We start from the raw sequence: 24,356 nt of genomic DNA, 5'->3' as shown, positions 1-24,356 counted from the left end.
TATAATCCATTTCAAATTTAGGCTATCAAATAATTTTCAAAAAGGATTTCTAATAAATATAAATAATAAAACCATGTGAATGCCACAAGAAGAGGTCACTTTATTTTGGCACTTGTCACACATTGAAATATTCAAAGCAGATTTTTTTTTACAGAAAATCAAAGACTTGGTTATGACTGAGAACATCAACATACAAACAGATGCTTGCATGACATGCAACAGACATCAGCCCTCTCCAGTGTGTCGGGGGGAGATGAGCTCTTTATCACGGCCCTTGATGAAGAGTCCCAAAGCTCTGATGCAGTGATTGGCCGCTTTAAACAGTCTTCTGTGTAGTTTACTTTTAGAATGGCTTTTGAAGATCTAACCAGGCACCATCCAATACACAGAAAGACGTCAGTCTTTAGAGAGGGGGAGCATTCAGTTCAGCCGGTTTGCATTTAATGCATTTCCAAAATAAACCTACAAGTAAAATAAATGAATAAACAAATAAATTGTGAATTGAGATCCAAACCAAACCGCTCTTTTTTTCTTTTCTTTTGCGAATCCATGATGAATGTGTAGGCCTAATGGTTTTAATAGCAATATAATGCTGTAGAAATATGAAGGCTCATCGGAAGGTATAGCTACATTTACATGAAGAATATATTAATAATATATGCCTGTTAACTAATTTAACAGGCAATACCAGATTATTAGAGTAATCTGTAAGACAATATGCACTGATTGTAAAGCAGGCTGAATATAAAGTAACTTTCTAATGTTAAGAACTAGCTTTCATTTCAGATCTTGCAAGCAAATGGAGTCAGTTTTTAGGGAGTGATCCGTATTTGTTGCACCCATAAAAATGGACATCCATGCCCATATGAAAATATCAGCCAATGAGATATAACTGACAAGATAAGCATTTAGACTTTTAAAATGGCATATTACTTTCACCCCAGCCATTTATATTTTACACAATTCGTTCAAATTCAAATGTGCAATCAATAAAATTGGCCTTACAAATTTAAGTGTATTTGATACTTTTGGCTCTTACATTATCAGCCATGCATTATCATCTTAGATGCCTATTGCCTTTTTTAATTACCAATTTAAAAGAGCCCTTGATTTTTAAAGTTTCTCTTTCTTATACAAAAATCTAACTTTTTTTATGAATATCACTGAAATTCTGTTCTGCAATGAAGAAACAGTCAAAAGGGGTTTAACATATGAAAATTAGATGGCACTGTATCGCCACCCACTGGCTGGATGAAAACATAAAGTTCGTAGAACAAATAGGAAAAGTTTAGAGACGATTATACTGACTGTTAACCAAAATATTCTCACACTTCCAAACGTGTTCTTTCACTACATCAGAAGTGATGTAGTCAAATGTAGTTGCACGGATAAAATCCATTATCAATTGCCATACTGCATTTACAGAATAACACACATTGTATTCTAAATCACCATGACAAATAAGAGAAAAGTCACATTAGGTGTTTCACAATTATGAATTTTAAATGCCATTTATGTAATAAAACGTCTACTATGACTGAGACAAAACAAAACATACTGAGTCATTTATCTTTAAGAGCTGTATGTTAATGCATCAAAAGTGATTCAGAGCATACTTGGTAAATCAATGTGTTAAATACCATGATTTACTGTACATGATTAAAATCAAAACGTCTAGCTGCATTAGATGTATGATACATCTAGAAGACACATGGCTTTAAAGATCACTTCGACTGCCGCTATCTAAAACAAGCCTACGTGATTCATTTTACTTGTCTAATCCACAACACTGAAAATGTTTCCTTGAAGATTAGAGGAGCAGTTCAAGCCTTCTGTTAAACAAGGATAGTAGAGGAATCCATTCAGTTTTCTTCCACCCTGCAGAAGGAGAAATAAACCTGCTTTTGCAGAGCTTATGCTATCATTCTCTACCATGGAGAAGGCCTGGGTAGCTGCATCGAATGGCTTTTAAATACAATACATACATTGACATGCACTGCAGCCTCTGGACGGCACTACAAACATTTGAAATGCACGGTAGAATCACGCTCTTTAAAGGGCCAGTTCACCCAAAAATGTCAATTCTGTCATCGTTTATATGGGTTTGGAACTAGTGTGTGGGTAAATGATGACAGAACTTTAATTTTGAGGTAAACTGTCCATTTACCATCACACTGGGCATTCTACAGTGTCAACCTTCACAGACTCTGCGAGTAAGGAAAGATCCTAATCTCTAAATGCTAAAGACATAAAACTGAACTGTACAGAATACAGAGAAATTAAGATCCAGGGTGTTCAAAGCTTATAGCAGGTGTCAAACACTCTCAGGATCTTGTTTTTCCTTTCACAGAGTCCAGGTTCTCTGAAGTGTGACGTGCCGGTGGTTTTCGGAAAGAGTTGTGCTTCAGTGCTGGAGAGGGGCGGTGCTGTGCGTCACCTGTTCGATCCAGGGCAGATAACGGCTGACCCGTGAATACACACCTGGGTACGAGGGGTCACCACAGCCGTGACCCCAGGAAATGACCCCTGTCAGTACCCAGCGCCCTGCCTCTCCCTGACACACTAACGGACCCCCGCTGTCGCCCTGGCAGCTGTCAGCATGCTTTTTGAGGTCAGACGTCATACTGCCAGCACACAGCATGTCGTGGCTAGTGAAACGCTCGCCGAAACGCTTTTTACATTGCCACGAGGGCAGAAGAGGTACCCAGGTCTGAAGAAGAGTGCTGGGATGCTCAGTGTCTGAAAAATAAGGGGAAAACATAAGGTTGCAATCCATTTAAAGAGACAGCTGCTCAAAAATGGCTTTATGTCCCAATATTTTTTGAAAGCAATATGACTTTATTTTGTTGAACACATATGTACATATTTAGAAAAAATGTTTTTGTCCATACGGTGAAAGTTAATTTTCATTTTTTGGAAGAACTATCTCTTTAACGTAATAACTGATAAAAGATTAAAAACTCATAAGTCCAGTAAAAACTGTTATATCATGAAATACTATTACAAATATTATATTATTTGTAATTTTATTTACCATTTTTTTCAAGTTGTCAATAAAGATAAAGATTACCAAATTCAAAATGTTATTATATATACTTACTTACTTAGCATTAACCTTCAAACAGTACTTTAGCACAGTTTCTACAAAAATATAATGCAGCATCAACTGTTTTAAAAATGTACAATAATAAGAAATGTTTCTTGAGATCCAAATCAGTATATTAGAATGATTTCTGAAGGATCATGTGACACTGAAGAATGAAGTAATGGCTGCTGAAAATTCAGCTTTGCATCACAGGAACAAAAATAATACATTAAAAATATATTTAAATATAAAATATTGCTGTTTTTATAGTATTTTTAACTCCATCAAATAAAATACAGCCTTGGTGAGCATGCAAGTTTCTTTCAAAAACCGTAGAAAAAAAAAATCTTAAAGATTCCAAATCTTTCTACGGATTTTTTATATAAAATAATACATATATGTGTGTGACCCTGGACCACAGAACCAGTCTTAAGTGTCAATTTTTCGAAATCTATATTATACCTATACCTATATTTATATACATCTGAAAACTGAATAAATAAGCTTTCCATTGATGTATGGTTTATTAGGTTCAGACGATATTTGGCCGAGATACAAATATTTGAAAATCTGGAATCTGAGGGTCCAAAAATATCTAAATACTGAGAAAATGCCTTTGAAGTTGTCCTAAAGAATTCTTAGCAATGCATATTACTATTCAACAATTAAGTCTTTATATATTTACAGTAGGAAATTTACAAAATATCTTCATGGAACATGATCTTTACTTAATATCCTAATGATTTTTGGCTTAAAAGAAAAATCTATAATTTTGACCTGTGCAATGTTTTTTTTTTGTTTTTTTTTGGCTATTGCTAGAAATATACTCCAGTGACTTAAGACTTATATATATATATATATATATATATATATATATATATATATATATATATATACACACACACACACACACACACATACATTTCATATTGTGTCCTTGTAAGAAAAGAACAGCCAAATATTACCTGTCATTCCCCAGCCAGTGATGACACATGTTGCAGGTCTCTTGCCCCACATGCTGCCAGGTGCAGGCAGGCAGGCGGCGTTAGTATGAGGGTTAAAGGACACGCACTTCCCCTCAGCGCCCTTCAGCCGGATCAAAGCCATGTCATGCTCCCAGCTCTCTGTTCGGTACTTCTTGTGCACTTCTATGCGCTCTGGAGAGAGGACACGTTCAAAATCATCCTGCTCCTGTGTGTTATAATCCCCGAGCTTCACCATGTACCGTGAAGCATCACTTCCAAACCTGTAGAATCAAGACATTCATTCATATTACAGATGATACACTACCATTTCAATGATTCCACTGCTAATCTCATTTTAATTCAGTGTTACTTTAGTGCTGATTTACAGGAGCTGTCTTATGTTTATCATTCTGAAACCAAGCCCGACTTCTGCTTCATTACAGAACAATGATTTGTACACATTAATATGTGCATTAATGTTCAATGATAAGATTTTTATAATGTTTCCTTATGATGGCAAAGCTGCATTTTCTCCAGTCATTTATTACTCCAGTCTTCCGTGTCACTTGATTTTTCATAAATCACTCTAATATGCTCTAATATTCTAATTTGGTGCCCAACAAACATTTATTATTATTAATGCTGAAACCAGTTGTGCTGCTTAATATGTTAACCCATGACATCTGGAAGATATGTTCACAGTTCACAATGCTTCTAAACTGGCCACTTATTGTTGTGCTCTCAGTGATTTCATTTCAATCAAAATCAGTTAAAATGATTATGGAATTGGCATAGCAATGAGCCTAGGCATCGCAGCTAATAGCACTGATGTCCAGCAGGTGTCTCTCTTACCGTGTGAAGCAGTGAGCTGCAGTGAGCAGCCAGCAGGAGTTGATGAGAGTGGCTCCGCACAGAGGCCGATTCCCTTTAGATTGGGATCTGAGCCACAGGGACGCCTGCCAGGGCCAGTCACCCCTGTGGGGTATACATATGTGCACAAACACCCACACAAACAAACACATACAGACACAAAAAGTGTCAGCACTGAATTTTAACAATCAAAGCACTTTTAAAAACACAATTCATGTTTAAAGCACATACATTTTAGCTTTTAAAATTAATTATATATTGTTTATATATATTTATTTATATATTTAGTTTTTATATATGTATATGTATATTTCTATTTAGTTTTATTTTGATTACAGATTATTTTGATTTTCTTTTTCATTTGATTTGACCTCTGATTTTTCTTTTTCTTTTAATTTTATATTTCATTTTATTTAAACTTTACTACAATTACCAAAAACAATTTTTAATAGTTTTAGATTTGGTTAATAATAACAAGACTGCAATGGCATGACTTTGAGGTAAAATCTGTTTAATTGCATATGCACTGCAGTATATATATATATATATATATATATATATATATATATATATATATACACACACACACACACACACACACACTTTTTATTTATTTATTTTTAATTTTATTTAGCATTTTGTTACGTTTTTTTAAAGATTACTGGATCATGTTTAACAGGAGAATACTATTTGAGTTTTTCTACTTCACAAAGTTGTGTTACTTTCTGTTTCATTGTAATTATTTGTGAAATTTACTAGCAATTTCTGTGTGAAAAAAGTACTTTTTGACAAGTGTGGGAGTATCTGTAAAGTTGTTAGAAACTATTTTAGTTATAATTTCAAACATTTTAATGCATTCATTTTCTGACAATAGTATACATCTTCAATTAAGCATGATCTTTATATGTAGTAAAAGGTCCAATCCAATCTGAACAAATGTCCACAACATGTGTTCTAGAACTGATTCAACAGCAGTAAAATTTAGATGACTGCTTACTTGAGAGATTTATATCCTCCAGCAATCCTCTTGCTGCGTCTCTCAGCACCGGCCCTCAAACCGCAGGTGTGTGTGCCCACCACTGCTATGTCAGCCTCCGGCTCAGGCAAATAATCACACACCACACCTGCATCCTGTCCATGCTTACAAGCGTGGCTGTCTTGTCCTTTAGAAGGGCACTCTCCAAGTAGCGACTCCTTCCCAGTGCACCTCACGTTGGTCAGATGCATAGTCCCCTTCCCTGCTCCGAAATAACCCATCGGTCGTGCTTTTGACACCCCACTGCCATAGAGAGCAAAAAAAAACAAAAAAACATTACAAGACTTTACTTCTACTCAGCTATCTCTGCATTCATTGTCCCTGAGAAATAATAAATCATATTCCATTTTACTGATTATGAGATGCTTTTGAGCTATTTTGTGTGCAAATGATGCAAATGTATCTGTACGTGAATCCGAGCTGTCTGCAGACGATGGCAGCATTGACATCATTCCAGCCATGATCACAGACGCTGCCCCACTCCCCATTAAGAAACACCTCCACTCTTCCCTCTTTTCTCTCGTCGCCACCTGCCAATCGTACCAGAGGTCCTGAAACCATACAAAAGCAAGCAAAATAGAGAACAGAGCTTAGATATTGTCACTTTAGAGTACTGTGCATGTTCAGAAAGTAGTTTTTCAGTAGTAGTTTTCTGTTAAAGCTTATTATAATACAGGCAGTTACACGGAATGAACCGAAAGACATTATTTTGTTTCTAAAAAAAAAAAAGAAGAAGCACATCCACCTCAGTCTTGTGTAATGTATTACGTCTGTTTCACACGCACACTCTGTCTGCAGTGTGTATGCGTTGTGTTTTTTTTTTTTTACACACTCATGTTGATGGATTAAAGCGTTCTGCACGCAGTATGTTCCAGGAAAAGTGCACTTTTAGATAAACAGTGCAACATAATAGATGCACTTGTGGTGGTAGAAAAACAAAGTTCTTTAAGACCCAAAGGACTGCTAGCAATAAAGATTTAAATGCAAAAGAAAAGGCACTAAAGTCGACTGTTTCTGTCAATGGTGAGTTTTAATTTAAAATGTTTGTGATAGCCTACTTGTAACGTAAGAAAAGTTTAAATGTGTTTCCACTTGCTGGAGGAACTTAATATACAAACCTAGAAGTCAAATGCATCAATAATACAATGTTTATATGGTAACAATACCTCCCCTTTTCCCCTTACAAGTCCTATTTTTGGACCTAAAAATGAAAAGAGATTCAGCTGTTTTCTTAATCCCGCAAAATTTCTCACTATTGCTTCCATGTGTTTCGCTCCCGCAATTTTTGTGTCCCTCTTTGAAACATTCAAATATTGTGAATAATTTTGGCACATCAGGAAGCCGCTCTTGAGCGTTCGCGCTGTACACTCTCACTTTCGATTTCATGAACACAAGCTCTATGTGTAAAGGAAGCACATCTTGCATCTCGGGAATTATTATTATTATTATTATTTTTCACAATTGGGCTACTTTTAAACTGTTGCCAGGGTTGATTTTCCCAAGTGGGTTAAAGGTTTGCAATTTACTGAAATGCTTTTACTAAAAAAATTTTGCATTCAACCTATAAAACTTTAATGGACTTTTCATTAACTGTTCCCTCCTGATGGAATGACCTCAATCCAAGTAGCTGAGTCCTTAATCATTTTCAAGAAACACCTGAAAATACAGCTCTTTCATCTTCATTTGACCCTCTAACTCTAGCACTCTCTATTCTATTTCTATTCTAACTGATTATTTATTTAAAAAGAAAAGAGCCTTAAACACTAATATTCTCTATTCTATCTACTTATTTTCTTTGTATTTATTATAAGTAATGACCTTTTAACACAAGCATTATCTATTCTTTTTCTATTCTATTTACTTGTTTTATTTTTATTTAAAAATGAGCCTCTAACACTAACATTCCCTATTCTTTTCTATCTACATGTTTTCATTTGATTCATTCTAAAAACAAAACAAGCAAAAAAAAAAAAAAAAACCTTGCTAGGTACACGTTATGTATGCTATGTTAGGTGAAACCCTGCCTCCTGCCCACACCCTGCCCCTCACTGTCCTCTTTTTGGAAAACTAAAATATGGTCACCCTAGTTTACATTTATTGAGTTTAAAATAATATAAAATTGTTAATGCACTGTGATAAAAGAAGACCATGATGCTTAAAAAAAGCCTTTTCAGTAACAACGTTTGGATTTAAAATCAAAACAATGGATAAATGTTGTGTTTGTGGTATACAGCCATGGATCGGACTGCAAACGCATCCTGTGTGTAAGCACAATGAGTCTTTGCTTCTTTTGCACCGCAAACGCACTGCTGACAGAGTATGTCTGAAACAGGCAGGGTAAGTGAAACAGAGGCTCTGTAACTGAAAGCGTAGCCCAAACCACAACATGACACATATCACATCAATTTAACCCTCAGTGAAAAGGAAGATACATATACATACACTTTCAAAGCTTCAGTACAGATTTAATTTTGTGTAACTTGTTCAACGGGAGTATTTTAACCTTTTAACCATATTACAGTGACAATATATGAATCAATAGTAACCTGAAAGCTTGGTTGCCACACTGGAGTTGGTTCATAAGCGAAGTTCTGGAGCACAGCTTATAATATCAGGAAATAGCAGCTTTTCTGATATTAGTAGACTGAAATGCTCTCTTAAAATCTTCAACGTAAATAACTATCTTTTGAGAAGAAGATGGTACTATATTGACTAGTTCATTATTGCTTGTGGATTTAAATCTAGTTAAACAGGTGTTTAGTTCATTGGCAAAGTCAACTTTATTATCTGTGACAATAGCTTTATTAGATGATGATAAACCTGCCTTTTTTTTCATAGTATCCCAGGCTTTCTTGTAGTCTTTAGTCATAAAGGCTTCTTCTTCATCATGCTTCGCTGTCTATAAAATTCTTGAGCTTACCTCATTTTACCTTTTAATTCTGTTTATGTCAATTTCAGTTCTTTAAAGTCTTTATCTCTGAATGCAACTTTCCTTCTATTTATGATCTCCTTAATTCACATTCAGGATCTTTTTGTATGCAATTCACAAGTGCAAGTTACAGAAAAAAAAACGTTCTATTTCAGTTAACGTCTTAAATATCTGTTATTTTTCAACCCCTCCATCCCTTCATTCTCTAATATGTAACATCCCAACTTTCACAATTCAATCAGCTCCTAATGGATAAAGATCCTGCGCTGCATTATTCTCATTAAATATCCTATATTCACTCAAAGTATATTGGGTTGTGCATGCCTTTTCATGTAAAGATGCTGAAAGTCAAATGAACAAAATACATCATTCAACAGGCAGAACTGCCGTATAAATAACATATTGTAGTTGTGTAAGCCTTCATGCTGACAACCACACTAACCAGAGATTGACCACTTGTTCAAAATACCGCTTTTGTGACAGATGGCTCTGTAAAACTTCTGCTCTCCTAAAAAAGGCAATGAATTCATCATTATTATTCATTTAAACATTATATTTATTATTGTTAAGTGTATGTATGTGTCTATATTAGGTATGTATATCGTTTTAAACGTTTCTTCTTTCTGTTTAACATGGTGTTACTGGGTTAGACGCGACAACCAACCACACAACACAACAAGGAAGAAGCACAATTCATAACCGATCCGTACAGGTGAGTAAACCACTACAAAATGACTAAAACAGCAAATTGTGGAAATCTAAAATGATACAACATACTGTATTTTCACAGACTTCCATTACTAAAATGACGAATAGTTCCTGCAAAAATGTCTACGCAGTGCTAAACAGCACAGAGAAGGTGGCCATCGGCACCATCTGTGTGTTGATCGCACTTCTCAGCCTCCTGGTCAATGTGTTCATTCTGGCTGTCATAGGCTGCTCTAGGAACCTACGAAAACATCCGTCATACCTGTTTATGGGCAACTTGGCATTGGCAGACACTATTGCATGCAGCTGTTTCACCATCAACTTCCTGGAATTCCACCTTTCTAAACCGGGCAACTCGTTTGAGAAAACACAGTATCTGCTTAAGCTGGGTGCCGTGACCATGGCGTTTACAGGATCAGTTGGAAGTCTGCTTGTGATGGCAGCTGACCGCTATCATGCCATCTACAAGGTTTCAACCTACAAGGTGCTGGTGACACGTAAAAGAGCCTTGATGGCTATTGTGACTTTATGGGTTACGGCTGCCCTCATTTCCTTCCTTCCTCTGATGGGCTGGAATTGTCCAACTTGTCAGTCATGCTCCGATCTCTTTCCATATGTGAATCATAACTACCTGGCATTCTTTGCCAGTCTCGTGTTGGTGGTGATCGTCCTCATACTGGTGGCCTATGCTCTGATAGTGTGGATGGCCCACAAACATGATGCCAATCTGTCCGCTGAACATCCAGAACTAGCACGCATGCGTGTGGACATCCATTTGGCAAAGACTTTTAGCTGTGTTCTGCTAATTCTGTTAGTGTGTTGGCTGCCGGTCCTTTTCTTCATGATGACAGATGTAGTTACGAAAGGTCTTTCAAGAGCACAACAAAAGGCATTTGCCTTCTGCAGTACACTATGCCTGCTGAACTCAGGCATCAACCCATTGCTATACACCCTGCGCTGTCGTGAACTACGTGCAGCGCTTAAATCATTAGTAGCTGGTTTAAGAAGATGCAATGGTTGTAGTTCACAGCTAGTGACTAATACCAGTGTATGAGACATTTAACAGCATCTGGCTACTGAACAGAAGTGTTTGCTCCCCCTAGTGTTGGTTCCTAAACAACAGCAGCTTTACTTCTGTTTTCAGTTATCATTTCTTAAATTTGGATTAAATATTGCATAAAATGAAATATAATGTCTACTATGTATTGAGTTTTCTTTACATTTAATTTCTATCTGTAAAAAGAAAAAAGAAGGTAGAAAGGAAAAGATATAAGAATACACAATCTGCTTTTATAATAGTAATTTTCACAGTTTTTTGTTTGTTGTGAGACTTTACAGGTGATTACTGTGAGATATATAATCATATGTTTTTCTTTTTCTTTTTTTAATTACTCTTTTAAAATATTTTCATTTATTCCTGTGATAAAAAAAGGTAATTATTAAGCAGGCATTGTGTCACAAGATCCTCAGAAATCATTCTAATATGCTAATTTGATGCTCAAGAAATATTTCTTATTTTTATCAGTGTTGAAAAAAACATCATAAATACCTTTAATATAATTGTTGATCAATTTATTGTATCCTTGTTGAATAAAAGGGTATGTTTCATTTGACAGTAATTATACTAGTGTAAAAAGTTGCAATTATACTCTTATACTAATTGTGATATATAAAGTCTGTTAGAATAAAGTCACAATTATTTTCATTTTTTTTATTTTAATTTTTTTCTTGTAACATGGAAACTTTGATTCATACTGAACGTGCAAAATCCAATGCTACATCAAAGGCTCTAATGTTCTTTACCATACAAAGAAACATTTAAAAAGGGCTAACTTTTTTAGATCAATAAAATCATGAATTTCGACTTACTTTGTAATCTTTCATCTCTTAAATAACAATGCTAGCAGAACATTATAAGCAACACACAGCCACAATATTTTGATGAATCTTGCCGTTCAAACCTAAGATTTCAAACATACCTATTCAAACCTACTCAAAATGTCACTGACTGGGAGCAGAAAGACTATTGGTGTTATATGATAATAGAGTATAGATTGAAATTTTGTTTGTTTGGGGAAAATAAATCATGTTTCTCTAATGTTACACTGTAAAATGTCAAAGGTAGCATTGTGGATGCCAAGGGCTACACAATACTTTATTGAAATTCAAATGGAAGTTTTTTTATCAATAAAAGCAAGCACTTGGGAAACTAGAATGGCTGTGTTTATTCCTGGCCTCTGTCAACAAGTGACATTTAGATCCCCTCTGAATTTCAGAAAGGGTCAAAGCGGTGCACATACAGAGAAGTCTATCAGCAAAATGTATCTGCACCTCACACAAAGCCTTACTCACACACTGAAGCGTATGTTGGTGTGTGTTCAAGATAACTTACCGTTACTTTCTGGAGCCAGTGGTACCTCGTTGTTTTCTAGCCTGTGGCAGCGTATTCCAACATCTTCGCTATGAGAGCAATCGTGTCGACCCCACACACTATGTTTACACTCCAGCAAAGAGCTCTCACTGCCCTCACACTCCACATCGTCAAGCAGAATCAGCCCTGCTCCTTCTCCGAAAGCGCCAGCAGGAGCCACCTCTGCACCACCCCTACATGGACACACACACTCATGATAAATTCCCAATAACATAAAGCCACTTTAAATTCTCCACCCAAAATACTTCATTTATACATATAGATCCTGTAGAGACATTCATACACCCACATTGGGCACTTACTACTATTGTGTAGGACATTTCTAAGTGGATTTAATCACTAAATCCCTGCAGCCAGTTGCAAAACAAACCCTTATTGATAATATTCCCAACTTAAGGCATTTGATACTGGGCACGAACTGACTGAAGATTTACTGGAAAATGTTGATGAGTTGATCTACAATATTATTTTTTATATATTTCTCTATACCTATATATTTAAATTAATGTTATGATATGAAATTATTTTTTGTGAGCTTTTGGCAATTGTTTTATTGAAAATTACCATTCAAAAATTTGGGGTCAGTAAGATTTTTATTTTTATTTTTTTTTGACTAACTTTTATCCAGTGAGGATGCATTCAATTGATCAAAAGTGTTAAAAATTTGTATTTCTGAAGGTTCATGTGGAACTGAAGACTGGAGTAATGGCTGCTGAAAATCCTGCTATGCAATCAAAATAATAAATTAGATTTTAAAATATTACAATTATTCTTAATTTATTTTAAATTCTAATAATATTTCACAATAATGTGGTTTTTACTGTATTTTTGATCAAATAAATGCAACAGAGACTTCTTTCAAAAACACCCAAAAAAATTAAATTACCCAAATATTTTAACATTAGTGTAGATTAAAAATAAATTACCAAATGTATTTTATTTAAAATCTAAATTAATCAAGGCCTAACTGTTTGAATTATTCTGACAGTACATCATTCCTCAGTTTTAAGTAATACAGCTACTGTATACACACAGCTAGTGGCAGAATTAAAGAATAGCACCTGAATCCCAGCTGTCTGCAGACCACCTGTGCATGCTGCTCCGTCCAGCTGTCATCACACACCGTGCCCCAGTCCCCAGAGTGATATACTTCCAGACGACCTTCCCATGGGTTATCACCGTCTACCAGTCTCACTACGCCATCTGAATGAATATGCAAACACATACTATATACACACATTGCCTCTCTGGACAGTTTCTGTATTGCCAATGGACGTGATAATGTACAGTCAACTGAAACTAAGTCTTATGTCATTTTAACTAGTTTATTTTAACCTGATAATTAGGATAACTGCACAGGATTGTGAATGACCAATCAGAATCAGATATTCCAGAGAGCCAAGGCTGTAAGTGTTTGTATGTGTGTGTCTATGTGTAGTATAAGACCTGTATAGGGATTGCATGACACCCCAGCATCTTCCATATGGTCACAGTTGTGTTGTTCCCATCCACTGTGACGGCACTCGTCCAGAGAGAGCTCATTGCCTGTGCACTGTACTGCATCCAATTGGATTGGCCCACTGCCCTGCCCGAAATGAGCCCATGACCAGGCTTTAGGGATCCCCCTAGACACACACAAAGATACATATATATATATGGTCAAAGAAGTTCTTTGATCAAAGTGCCATAAAAGGACTTTTGTCATCTTTAGAAAGACTCAAATCCAAAGAGAGCAAACATGTTCTGTTCGAAGGGAATAGTGAATAGAGAATAAGGGAACATTGATAATTCACAAGAAATGGAAAGGGAAACTTGCCCACCAGTAACTGTGCATCACTGTGCAGGTTTAACTAAAATGAAATGAGATTCCAGGATTTAGATTGATTGAGTCCAATTTAATGAGTTTAATTATTTATTTTGTCAAGTGAAGTGAATTTCAACAGCTGTATTTATGTTAAGAAATACAACTGTTCATTGTTAGTTCATGTTAGCTCCAGTCAATGTATTAGTAAATGTTAAAATGCTTTAGGAGTGTTCATGTTAACTTACAGTATGTAGCTAACTAATGTTAACAAAGGGAACCTAATTGTAACGTGTTTTTTATTTTCGTAATTTTATATTAAATTTCAGTTTGATGTTGACAATTTAAATCTCACTTTGATGTTTTCATAATTACTTAAATTAGATTTTAAATACATTCGAATATTAAATGTCATTTGTTACAACTGCTGTATATACGAAAATGAAAATTATTTGTTAATGTTTTTACTTTATTTCTGCTCATTTTGTAAGAATACAGTACATATATAAATTAATAGAATAATCTAAAGCACTAAAATTATTTGTTTGGGCCTATAGTATTTAATGGCAATCAAAAGCTTGAATTGACTTTGAAGAAGAAAATTGGATTATCTTTTATTATTATTATTATTCAGCTTCCCTCAATCAATCAATCAATCAATCAATCAGTCAAAAAGATAGTTTATGGGGTTGTATTTTAGGAGGCCATGATGGAAAAAGGCTGATGGCCAGGATTCCAGTATTACATCCCTGCTCTTTTTTCAAGAAACGCCACTGGGACCCTAGATAGTCAGGACCTCAATTTAACATCTTATCTGAAAAACAGTGCCTTTTTGCTGAACACTGTCCCCATCAATGTTCTGGGAGCTCAGGGCTAGCTGCCTCTGCCTGGCCTCACTAACACTTCTTCAACAGCAGCCTTAATCTTAAACGTCCCAGGTGGTCTCCCATCTAGGTGCTGACCAGCTTCAACCCTGCTTAAGTTTCAGTGGGAATCCAAGAGGCCCTGTGAAGCACTGAGTACAGTATCACACAAAAAGGTACACACAGACTGTTAAAATGCTTCTTACTACAGATTCGGATTGAACGCTAACATGTTCTAACTATAACCAACAAACACTGCATTCAGTATCTTTAATGCTGCAATAATTGAAGTCATGCATATCATCACTGCAGCGGCGGTGTGAGTCTTCGCTCATGAGACATCTCACAGTCTTTATTCTCTACAACTTTTACAGCAACATGATGGAGATGGTGTATGAGAGCAAAAAATACAACAGCGCAAAATAAATAATTCAATCTTCCTCTCAGCGAGATAAGAGCACTCAAGAATGACAATACCTCACAAGAGACAACATGTGCTACTGCTTCTTTAAAACCTTGCAAAAGATGTTTGCAAAAGGCAATTTAGAAAAGGTAGGAGTTAAACGTATGATGTATTACTCTGAAACCATCCACTGTATATTATGACATGGTGTGAAAGATTAGTATTTGATGTATTAGTTCTACACTTGACTCACCCCAATCCAAGCTGCCTGCAGACCACCTCAGCATCCATGTCATCCCACTGATCATCGCAAATGGTCCCCCAGTGCCCATCGTGGAAGACCTCAACTCGTCCCTCAAAGTCCTCCTCCCCGCCAACCAACCGCAGTGGCGGTCCATTACCTGAGCAGGCAAACCAGGAATTATGACCCAAAGCCACAAACACATGAGACCCAAAATGCTCTGCATGCAATAATCTCTTTCTAGTGGGTTGCAGGTCTTCTCTTATTGGATCGCAGAGGGCAGTGGAAACAATTATGCTAAATACAACTAACCATACTATTATGTATAGTTAGAGTAGCAAAATAAACTTGATTGATACAGGCATATGTACTAAAACTTAGAGTCAGTAAGATTTTTCTATTTAAAGAAATTAACACTTTTATTCAGCACAGACACATTAAATTAATCAAAAGTGACATTAAAGACATTTCGGGCAAACACCTTCATCAGGCAAACACATACATGCAAGCAAAACCAACCACTATGATCATATATATGCACAGTTGCCTGTAATATTTAATATTTAATAATAATTATTCATATCAGGAACACATTATATGTAAAATTTTCAATTCAAGGGCTAAAATACATAATTTGCTGTCCTGGTAACGCAGCACAGTGCACATCTGTCCGTATGTCCTCAAATTGTGTCTTCAATAAAGCTCTCAGTAGGCAATCATGAGTTCAGACGCCAATGATTTGCTTTCCAACCTCTTTTCTCTTTTCTTCCCCCTTTGTACCTTTCTACAAAAGAAAGTATGGCTCTTTTGATTCCACCAAAGAAAGTATAAGCCCCCACTGAAATGTTTCATTAAAATTTCTAATCTCAGTAAGCGCCAATTTAATAAGTCAATATGAATGGACAAAGAAGCAGCAATAATGGCAATTCAAAGATAACATAATCATCCTCGTGATGTTCCATCATACACCCCGTGGTTTTCTGTCTTAGTATTCAGGTAGATCAGACATACTCAAAAGGCATCACTCGAGGGCCACTTTTAGAAAATGCAGGGTGTACAGGGAAGATATAACAAGAGTAAAATGTGCAGAAAGTGACAATTACAGCAATGTCTAATTAGATTTTTCATATTTACAACACAAAAGAAAAATCATATTGTCACAAGTTATTATCCAGACACTGTTATTATCCAGATCTTCAATGCAGTTTTTAAGGGCAAAATCTGAGGTTTTGATTTCAAATTTAACAGAGCTGAGAATACTCCCCTCTTATTGATAACTGAAAGCATAATAAAGGATAAAAGTGGATTTGTTTATAGAGTTTTATCAATCAACGATGAGATTATTTTGGTATTGTAATGATTTACATCAAGATTATAAAAACAAGAGTAAATTAACACCTTAACACTGCAACTGAATGCAATTTAATTAGCAGGTTTTACAGCCGGTCTGCACTGTAAGCAATGAGGTGCAGCATGACATGTCATGAAAAAAACAAGACGCTCACATTATAAGCACTTGTAGACAAATAACCCCAACGATCGTTGTATCCAATTTAAAAGCCCTTTTACTGTTTTATGGAGATGCAGGAGTGTTTATTTCCCTTAAAAGGTCATTAGCTTCACTGTCACAGAAAGCACACTGACCTTCAGGTGGTGCGCACACCACTCCCGCCTCGTTTCCATGGTTACAGTCACTCGTAACAAACTTCCTGCTTCTGCAATCCAGCAGGGATTTCTCATCACCGCGGCAGCCAAGACGGGCGTAGTGAAAAAGCCCGGAGCCGGGGCCAAAATATGAGTGTTGGAGAGCCGTGCCAATCTCACTGCAACACACAGAAAGAAATATGAAGAAGCTATCTCCTCCACTGTTCAGCGACGTGAGGCTTTCCACCCACTTTTAGACGATTTTACAAAGGCTAAATCAAAAATAGACATAGTAAAAAATAAAGACACTGTGAATTTTTATTAATAATTTAAATATACAAATGAGTACTGAGAGGCTCAGAGCCATAAATATGTGAAAAAATCTGATCTGTTGCTCAAAGATAAAATAAAGGAGTACTGAATTTTTTAAAATTTAATTACATTAGTAATTTTTCAAATGAATTGCAAATAATCACGTTTGTCGAGAAAAAAAAACAATTAGTATAAATCACACACATAACATTACTGTTTCAATCGAAGCATCATTTTTCACATTATATTTAATTAATTGTTCTAAATGAATGTGTTAATTTGACAGCCCTGATTAGAAATAAGCATAAAATTCCCATACCCTATTCCAAGCTGTCGGCAAACCACACTAGCGTCACGGTCTGTCCAGTGTGTGTCACAAACCGACCCCCACTGGCCATTCAGATAGACCTCCAGTCGGCCACTCTTTGGGGAAGAACCTCCTGCTAACCTGACTGCTCCTGAACAAATGATGATGATATATATAAAGAGTAATGTGTGATTGGATGATAACAGGAACATAATGTTGGTCCAGGAGAATGTCCTACTTAGCAAAGTCACAGTGACCCTTTGTCTCAACTGCACACAGAATGCAAAGGTGCTTTTTACACAAGCTTCTTCTTTGTTTAAGAATAACCCCTTTTTTTAATTTTCCTGAGATATATACAGAATATTCTTCCCTTTTATGGCAACCGTTGATTTCTAAATATGAAGTTGATGAAGTTGTCTTCCAAGAGACTGAGGAAAAGGAAAGTAAGGCAACAGTACACATAGAGAAACCAAAATGCTTATTTATCATCTGAAGAATGTTAAAATATTCTAACATCTAAGGCGTCCCACTAGCTGATTTTCAGTCAGAAGCGCCTGTGTTTCTCTCTGTGTGAAGCGTTAACAGCCCCAGAGACTCAACTCCCTGATGAGTTAATGGATGTGACCCAAACTTTTTCTCAGCAGAGGCAAAGCCACATATTGCAAAGACTGATTCTGAAGTGTTTTTCTGTATTTCTCAGACACTAAAATGTCTAAAATAAAACGGCAAGGGTTGTTTATTGAAAGCATATCTTTTTCTCATTGAAACTGTGCATGAATATCAGTGGCAAAATCTGAAGGGATTCATGAACGTGACGTAGACGTGAAATGCTCTTTTTTCTGTTGTTATTTTGGTGAGTTTCAAATTGATTTGCAAAAATGAAGTATTGCAGTCTATGACAGGAAACTGTAGATTGCGCTTTACATCAGATTTCAACATGACAGATCTGTTTTGACTAGTGGGACACTGCCTTGAGGAATATTATTTTTAAAAAATCATATTACAAAAGATCTTTAATACTTTTTGAATTCACCTTTAATGAAACGCTGTGGTACTCACCTTGATGACAGTCGCAGTAGGCCCAACCAATGGCCCCTGTGCTCTGCCTGAAAAAACACCATGGGTTGGACTCACGGTCAGGATTTCGACAAAAATTGTGCTCTCCAAGTCCCCTGCCCGGATACTGCTGCACGTAATCTGGGAATTCGGCCCACTTTAGACAGGGTGAACCCGAGTCGGTCTGAGAAACTGTGCCATTGTAATAGCCCAGCTCAGTGAAGCCCTCAGAGCAGGACAGAGGAACTGGGGGGAAAAGAGAAAAAGGTTTTTATGCTGTGTAATCCCATCTTCAAGGGGTGACCGTTCACACTGACATTTTGCAAGTGATGTTCAAACAGAAGTCAATATTGAGTCTGTCTACATGTTTAACAACCGAAAGTAGCTGTCAGTATCTATCTATCTATCTATCTATCTATCTATCTATCTATCTATCTATCTATCTATCTATCTTGAAACATTTAAAGAAGCAACTGTTATTCTACATGCACAAAAAAAAAAAAAAAGTTTTAGGTTTAGTTCCAAGAGCACTCATTATCTACCAAAATCCTCCCTAAATTCCCTTCTAGAGTCCAAAATAATAATCCCTGTTGTATAAATTGGCAATCTGTATGGCTGCAGAGGCAGATTTTCAATAAGGCTTTTTAGCCAGCATCTTGTACCCTTTTGTTTATCTCTCCGGAACACCCAACTTGGCCTCCACATCTCCTCCAAGCCATGAGCACTGATTCCTCAAGCCCTGGGCAGGAGAGTTAAAAGAGAGAGAATGTGGACATCTGGATCCCTCTTTCAGCCTCCTTTTCCAGCATAAAGGATGAGGGATTAGACAAGGCTGCGCTCTAAGCAGGTGAGATGAGCAGCCAATAAAGCGGCAGGGAGCCGAAATCTCACTGACCTGCCCTACTTGAGACTCAACCACAAGAGATACAGGATTTAAAAGCACAATTATTTCAAATTTGCACCTTTTATTAAGGAAAAGTTATGGTTTCTACACAGATATGAGGGAATTTTCTCAAAACTTCGTATAATGCTCTGTTAAGATTCTCTCAAAGTAAAAGTTCTTCCAGTCGCATTAATAGTAAAGTTGTCTGGTAACTGTCACGCCGTCCCGAATACAGGACGCCTACATTTACTTCACTATATTACAATCAAATCTAATCTAATCTTGACAAACTATTTATCATTGGAAAGGTCTAAGACTCCCAAATATATTTTTTACCAATGTTTTTTGTTAAAAAATTTATGTAGGAAAAGTAATAGATCAAATTATGACAAGAGTGCACCCTAAATAAATCTAAATTATAACAGGAGTTTTGACCTTTGTTTTAAATAAAGACTTCTTCGTTGCCTTTTTCTCTATCACATTTTAGAAATCATCAGAAATTAAATATCAACTGAAAAGTTAAAATCTCAAAATGTATCCTTTAAAACCCATTTCAAATTCAGACATTGCATTACCATGTAAATGGTACATCAATATCATGTTACCAAATGTTTTCAGTCATGAATTATGAAAATGTAGGTTTGTATCATGCACATTCAAGTCTATCTTCAAAAAACGTGAGTGACAGTTAAGGGGTTAATATTGTTTGCAAAACAACAGCACAAAAACGTTTATACATCGCTCATGTAATCTTTTGTTTTAAATCAGCATTTGATTGACAAGTAGGCAGTAGGCAGTTCTTTTATGTCACAAGGGATGCATCAGAATTAAATTGCATTTACACTATGACACATGCATTTTCAACAAACTCTGGACGTGTAGTGATTCTTCACACTATATGCCTTAAATGTGATATTTCTGGCTTAAATTCAAGCTACAAGACCCATTTGCAATGCAGAAGTCAATAAAACTAAAATTATCACAAGGCTTTATTCATGGATAGACATCTGCTCTGACTAGCAATTATGCTGTCACTTACAACGAGTCCCAGCAGGTATGAACTGACAAGCTTCCAGTGAGAAAAAAAATCTGCATGACGTGGCAAAATCACAGCTAAATTGAGTATGTTAGATTTTGTATATAGACCAGGTTTTTAAACCAATGAGATTTCACTGTGGGCAGGGCTACTCAACAAAACAAACTTAAATGAAATGAAATACAATTCATTTCATACAGCTATTATATATGCATATTGTTCCAAGGCAGCATTAAAAAGAAGGGTAACAGTGAGCAGGTAAACATGACAGTGAAAAAGAAAAATCACTAAGATGACGTTTAAGCAAAAAAGAAGAAGAAATAAAAAAAGAAGAAATGATTAGGAAAATGACTGAAGGAAACAGAAGTCCTCAAACGATTATGCCTTCTTCCAGAACTCAAATTCGATTATATTAACATCATTTTGGAGTTGTAGCGCTGTGAAAACCAGGATCAAATTGTATTTCTCATGTAACATCATACACACTTTGAATGGCTAGATAAAGTGTCGGAAAGACATTGGAGTAGCTGTTCTAAACTTCTGAACAGTTTGAACACAACTTTACTTTGCTAAGGGGGGTTGAGTGTTTGAGTTTAGTACTGTGCTGATGCATCTCTTGCCGGATGACTGAACACATGGAGAGAACAGAACTATGGGAAGCACTCATGGAGAGTTTAGATGGTGAGGTCCATATGGAGTGTGAAATGCTGCAGACATGGCACAAAAAAGCCTCCGAGAGATGCCAGCTAATTTTCCACGTCTGTCTGCAATTTTTGAGGAACTTTGTTGTGAGTTGTCCCAGAGTCCAGCACTACGTGCCATTCCCAGCCTGTCACCAAAAAGTTCTGTAGATATGAAGGGTCCTTCACCTACCATTTGCCTTCCACTTCCACTTCTACTTGCCACATCACAGACAGTAGAAAGAACAGGCTGTTAATCACAGTCACGACTAGCACATCTGCAGTCTTCATTGTCTGCATTTTCATACGACTGCATTTATTTTGAGCCAGACTGTCTGCGTTCATTTATTACCAAGGAACAGTGTGTGTGCGAGTGTGAGTGTGTGTAAGAGCAGCAGTAGATTAATGTCTCCATCTGCAAGCTCAGTCAGACTCAGTGCAATCAGGGCAGAGCTGAATTAGACATACTAAAACAGGATGACGGAGAGCACTTTCAGAAAGAGTTGTGCCAACCTCGGGGAAATCGTTCTCTGCGTTTCTGCTTAATTGGATGCATAAAGATGTGTGGGCAGGAAATGGCATAATGCTGTCGATAAAGTGTCTGGAACAAACGAAAAAATATTTCATCCGTAGAGGGTGACAGAGAATAAAAAGCATTTGATTTCATTTTAATTAGTATCTTGTCTTGTTTTACAGTAAAGTATCTAAACGTTCTTTTAAACCAGATCAATTTACTTGAAAAGCAAAATTGTGTTAAGATAATTGTTTTTTTTTAAGTAAGGCTTCTTTTCTTACCCCACTAGCAATCTTGTTTTAAGAAAAATTCTTATAAAGAGTAAAAAAAAAAAAACAACACTTAAAATACTTTTCAAAAGATTGGGGTTGGTACAATTCTTTCAGTTATTTGAAAGTAGTCTTTTATTGTATACATATGTACATTAAAAATACACTAAAATAGCAATATGTGAAATAGACTTACAATCTATTTTAAATTTATTATTTAAATGAATTCCCGTGATGGCAAAGCTGAACATTTAGCAGCCATTACACCAGTCTTCAGTGTCACATGATTCTTCAGAAATCATTGCAATATGCTGAAATGGTGTTCAAGAAACAATTCTAATTATTATAAATGCTGAAAACAATATTTGCTGCTTCATATTTTTGTAGAAATTGTAAGAAACTTTTCCAAGATGTTTTGATGAATAGAAAGTTCAAAGGAACAGCATTTATTTGAAACTGAAATCTTCATTAAAGTAATAAAAGTCTTTACTGTAACTTTCGATCAAAGTAATGCACCCTTGCTGAATAAAATATTAATTTCTTCTGCAAAAAAATAACATAAATAAATACTGTATCAACATGTTTGAATGGTGTAGAATATCATAGAATCTTGGTGTGGATTGTTTGACTTGGCCCAACTTTACAACAGAACACATTAGCAACAGCCAAACAACCACCACCAACAAAATAGCAACACCCTAGGAACACAAAAACAAACTTTTGCACATGATGTCATGACATTAAGAAACATTCAGTAATCACTGACATCTGACCTTATTGACATCCAACCTGCACAATAAGTGCCACGTTTGATACTGTTGTTAGAATTTATGGTGCATTTATATGCCTTTTTGTTCTATCTAGAATTTTACAGCCCCTGAGCATGATAAACAGTTGTGAAAACAAAAACAACAACATTATGGGTTTGGAATGTTATAATGATGAGTAAATAATGATAGAATTAACTCTCCATCTAGGACTGACAGATTCAGCTTATATTTGAATCCTTAAAAGAGAACAGAGATAGACATCTTCTGCATGATGGAATAGTACATTCGGTGATAAAAAGAAGCAGAGAGAATTTTAACAGGAATGACGGGGAAGTTCAAGTAGTAAAAGAGTGTAAAACAGAGCAGTCAGAGCATCAGGACCAGTACCGGGGGGCAACAATGATAACTCAGCAAAGGCTCAGATATTTAGATCAAATTCCATTACGATGCAAGAAAAAATGGCTGATCCCCAGGTGTTAATGACTTCTATGACACAGAAAAGGTTGGGGGAAGAGACACAATGCGGAATCAGAGAGAGATGTAGGATCCATGCTCTACCATAGATTTGATAATGCAACTAATCCAACTCATTAAAAAAAATAGCTATCCTTTGCAAGATCATCTTATATTGACATTCTTTTCCATTCTAAACCAAACACACAGATCTGATGAATAAAGCCGGGGATGAAACATCAAAGCTTTTTGAGAAAGCAAAGACTGGCACAGATGCACGGAAGAAGTAGACAGGCTGAGAGAGTCTTTTCTGTGATGTTTTGATGTTGTACTCCAAAAAGAATTATTAAAAATGACCTTATGAGTCAACTATCAAAACTGAAGGACATAAGTGATTCACTCAAAGCTTGGGCAACACAAAGAGAGCCATCCAACGTGTCCTCCATCTGTGGAGAATTTTTTACATTTTGTTGCACAACAAAAAACTATTTTAAAAGCAAATAACAAACCTACAGGCAATCAAATCTGAACAATCAGATAAAATGGCTTAGATAAATCATATAACTTCTATACGATACGCAGCTAATAGTGGGGACAAAAATAAGCACCAAAAAAGTCATAAACAAATAAGAAGAAAAATAAATAATGCAGTATATGGTATTAGAGCTCTTTGGCTGGGATTCATTCCCCTTCAGCCACTGACACCCTCTGTGCCGCTCTGAGCTAATGGAAGCACACTGGCAGAACGAATGGCAGCAGAAATCAAGTCATTTACGCAAAGCATCCGTATGGCGTACTTGGACACACACACTCTCAGCTCTGCGCCATAGGAGAGCTCATTCTCCCTCCCCATATAATCCATTTCTTCACCACAATGAATATTTGATACGGTTCACATAACATGCTTTTGGCGTGTTTAGCGAATGTGAGAGCAGATGCATGGTGGGGCACCAATGGGTGCCAGGAAGCTACATGAGTGCATTAATGTATTCACATTAGCACTGGCTAAAAATAAAAACAGAAATTAGGTCTCTTATTGCAAATGTTTCATGTGCAAAGCTTCAGACATTCTGTGCGGCACAACAAAAAATTTGCATCCA

General features: G+C 36.2%; 2 protein-coding genes across 2 annotated transcripts; one reads left to right on the top strand and one right to left on the bottom strand.

Annotated features, from left to right (window-relative positions):
* Positions 1-76: 76 nt before the first annotated feature.
* On the bottom strand, positions 77-24,118 carry LOC113080374 (neurotrypsin-like). Its single transcript, XM_026252543.1, has 13 exons — positions 23,962-24,118; positions 18,655-18,897; positions 17,608-17,746; positions 16,977-17,155; positions 15,345-15,492; positions 13,471-13,649; positions 13,086-13,227; positions 11,986-12,197; positions 6,366-6,507; positions 5,918-6,199; positions 4,903-5,025; positions 4,051-4,331; positions 77-2,739 (listed from the first exon to the last, which is right to left on the bottom strand). Exons 1-13 carry the CDS (start codon positions 24,116-24,118, stop codon positions 2,405-2,407), a joined length of 2,562 nt encoding a protein of 853 aa, XP_026108328.1. The 3' UTR covers positions 77-2,404.
* Positions 9,277-10,726, top strand: LOC113080373 (cannabinoid receptor 2-like). The gene is made up of 2 exons (XM_026252542.1): positions 9,277-9,597; positions 9,676-10,726. The coding sequence occupies exon 2, from the start codon at positions 9,691-9,693 to the stop codon at positions 10,645-10,647; it is 957 nt and encodes a 318-aa protein (XP_026108327.1). The 5' UTR covers positions 9,277-9,597; positions 9,676-9,690; the 3' UTR covers positions 10,648-10,726.
* Positions 24,119-24,356: the final 238 nt, after the last annotated feature.

The sequence above is a fragment of the Carassius auratus genome, unplaced genomic scaffold (assembly GCF_003368295.1).
Source record: "Carassius auratus strain Wakin unplaced genomic scaffold, ASM336829v1 scaf_tig00031096, whole genome shotgun sequence".
Taxonomy (NCBI): domain Eukaryota; kingdom Metazoa; phylum Chordata; class Actinopteri; order Cypriniformes; family Cyprinidae; genus Carassius; species Carassius auratus.
This window is presented reverse-complemented; position numbering and strand designations above follow the sequence as displayed.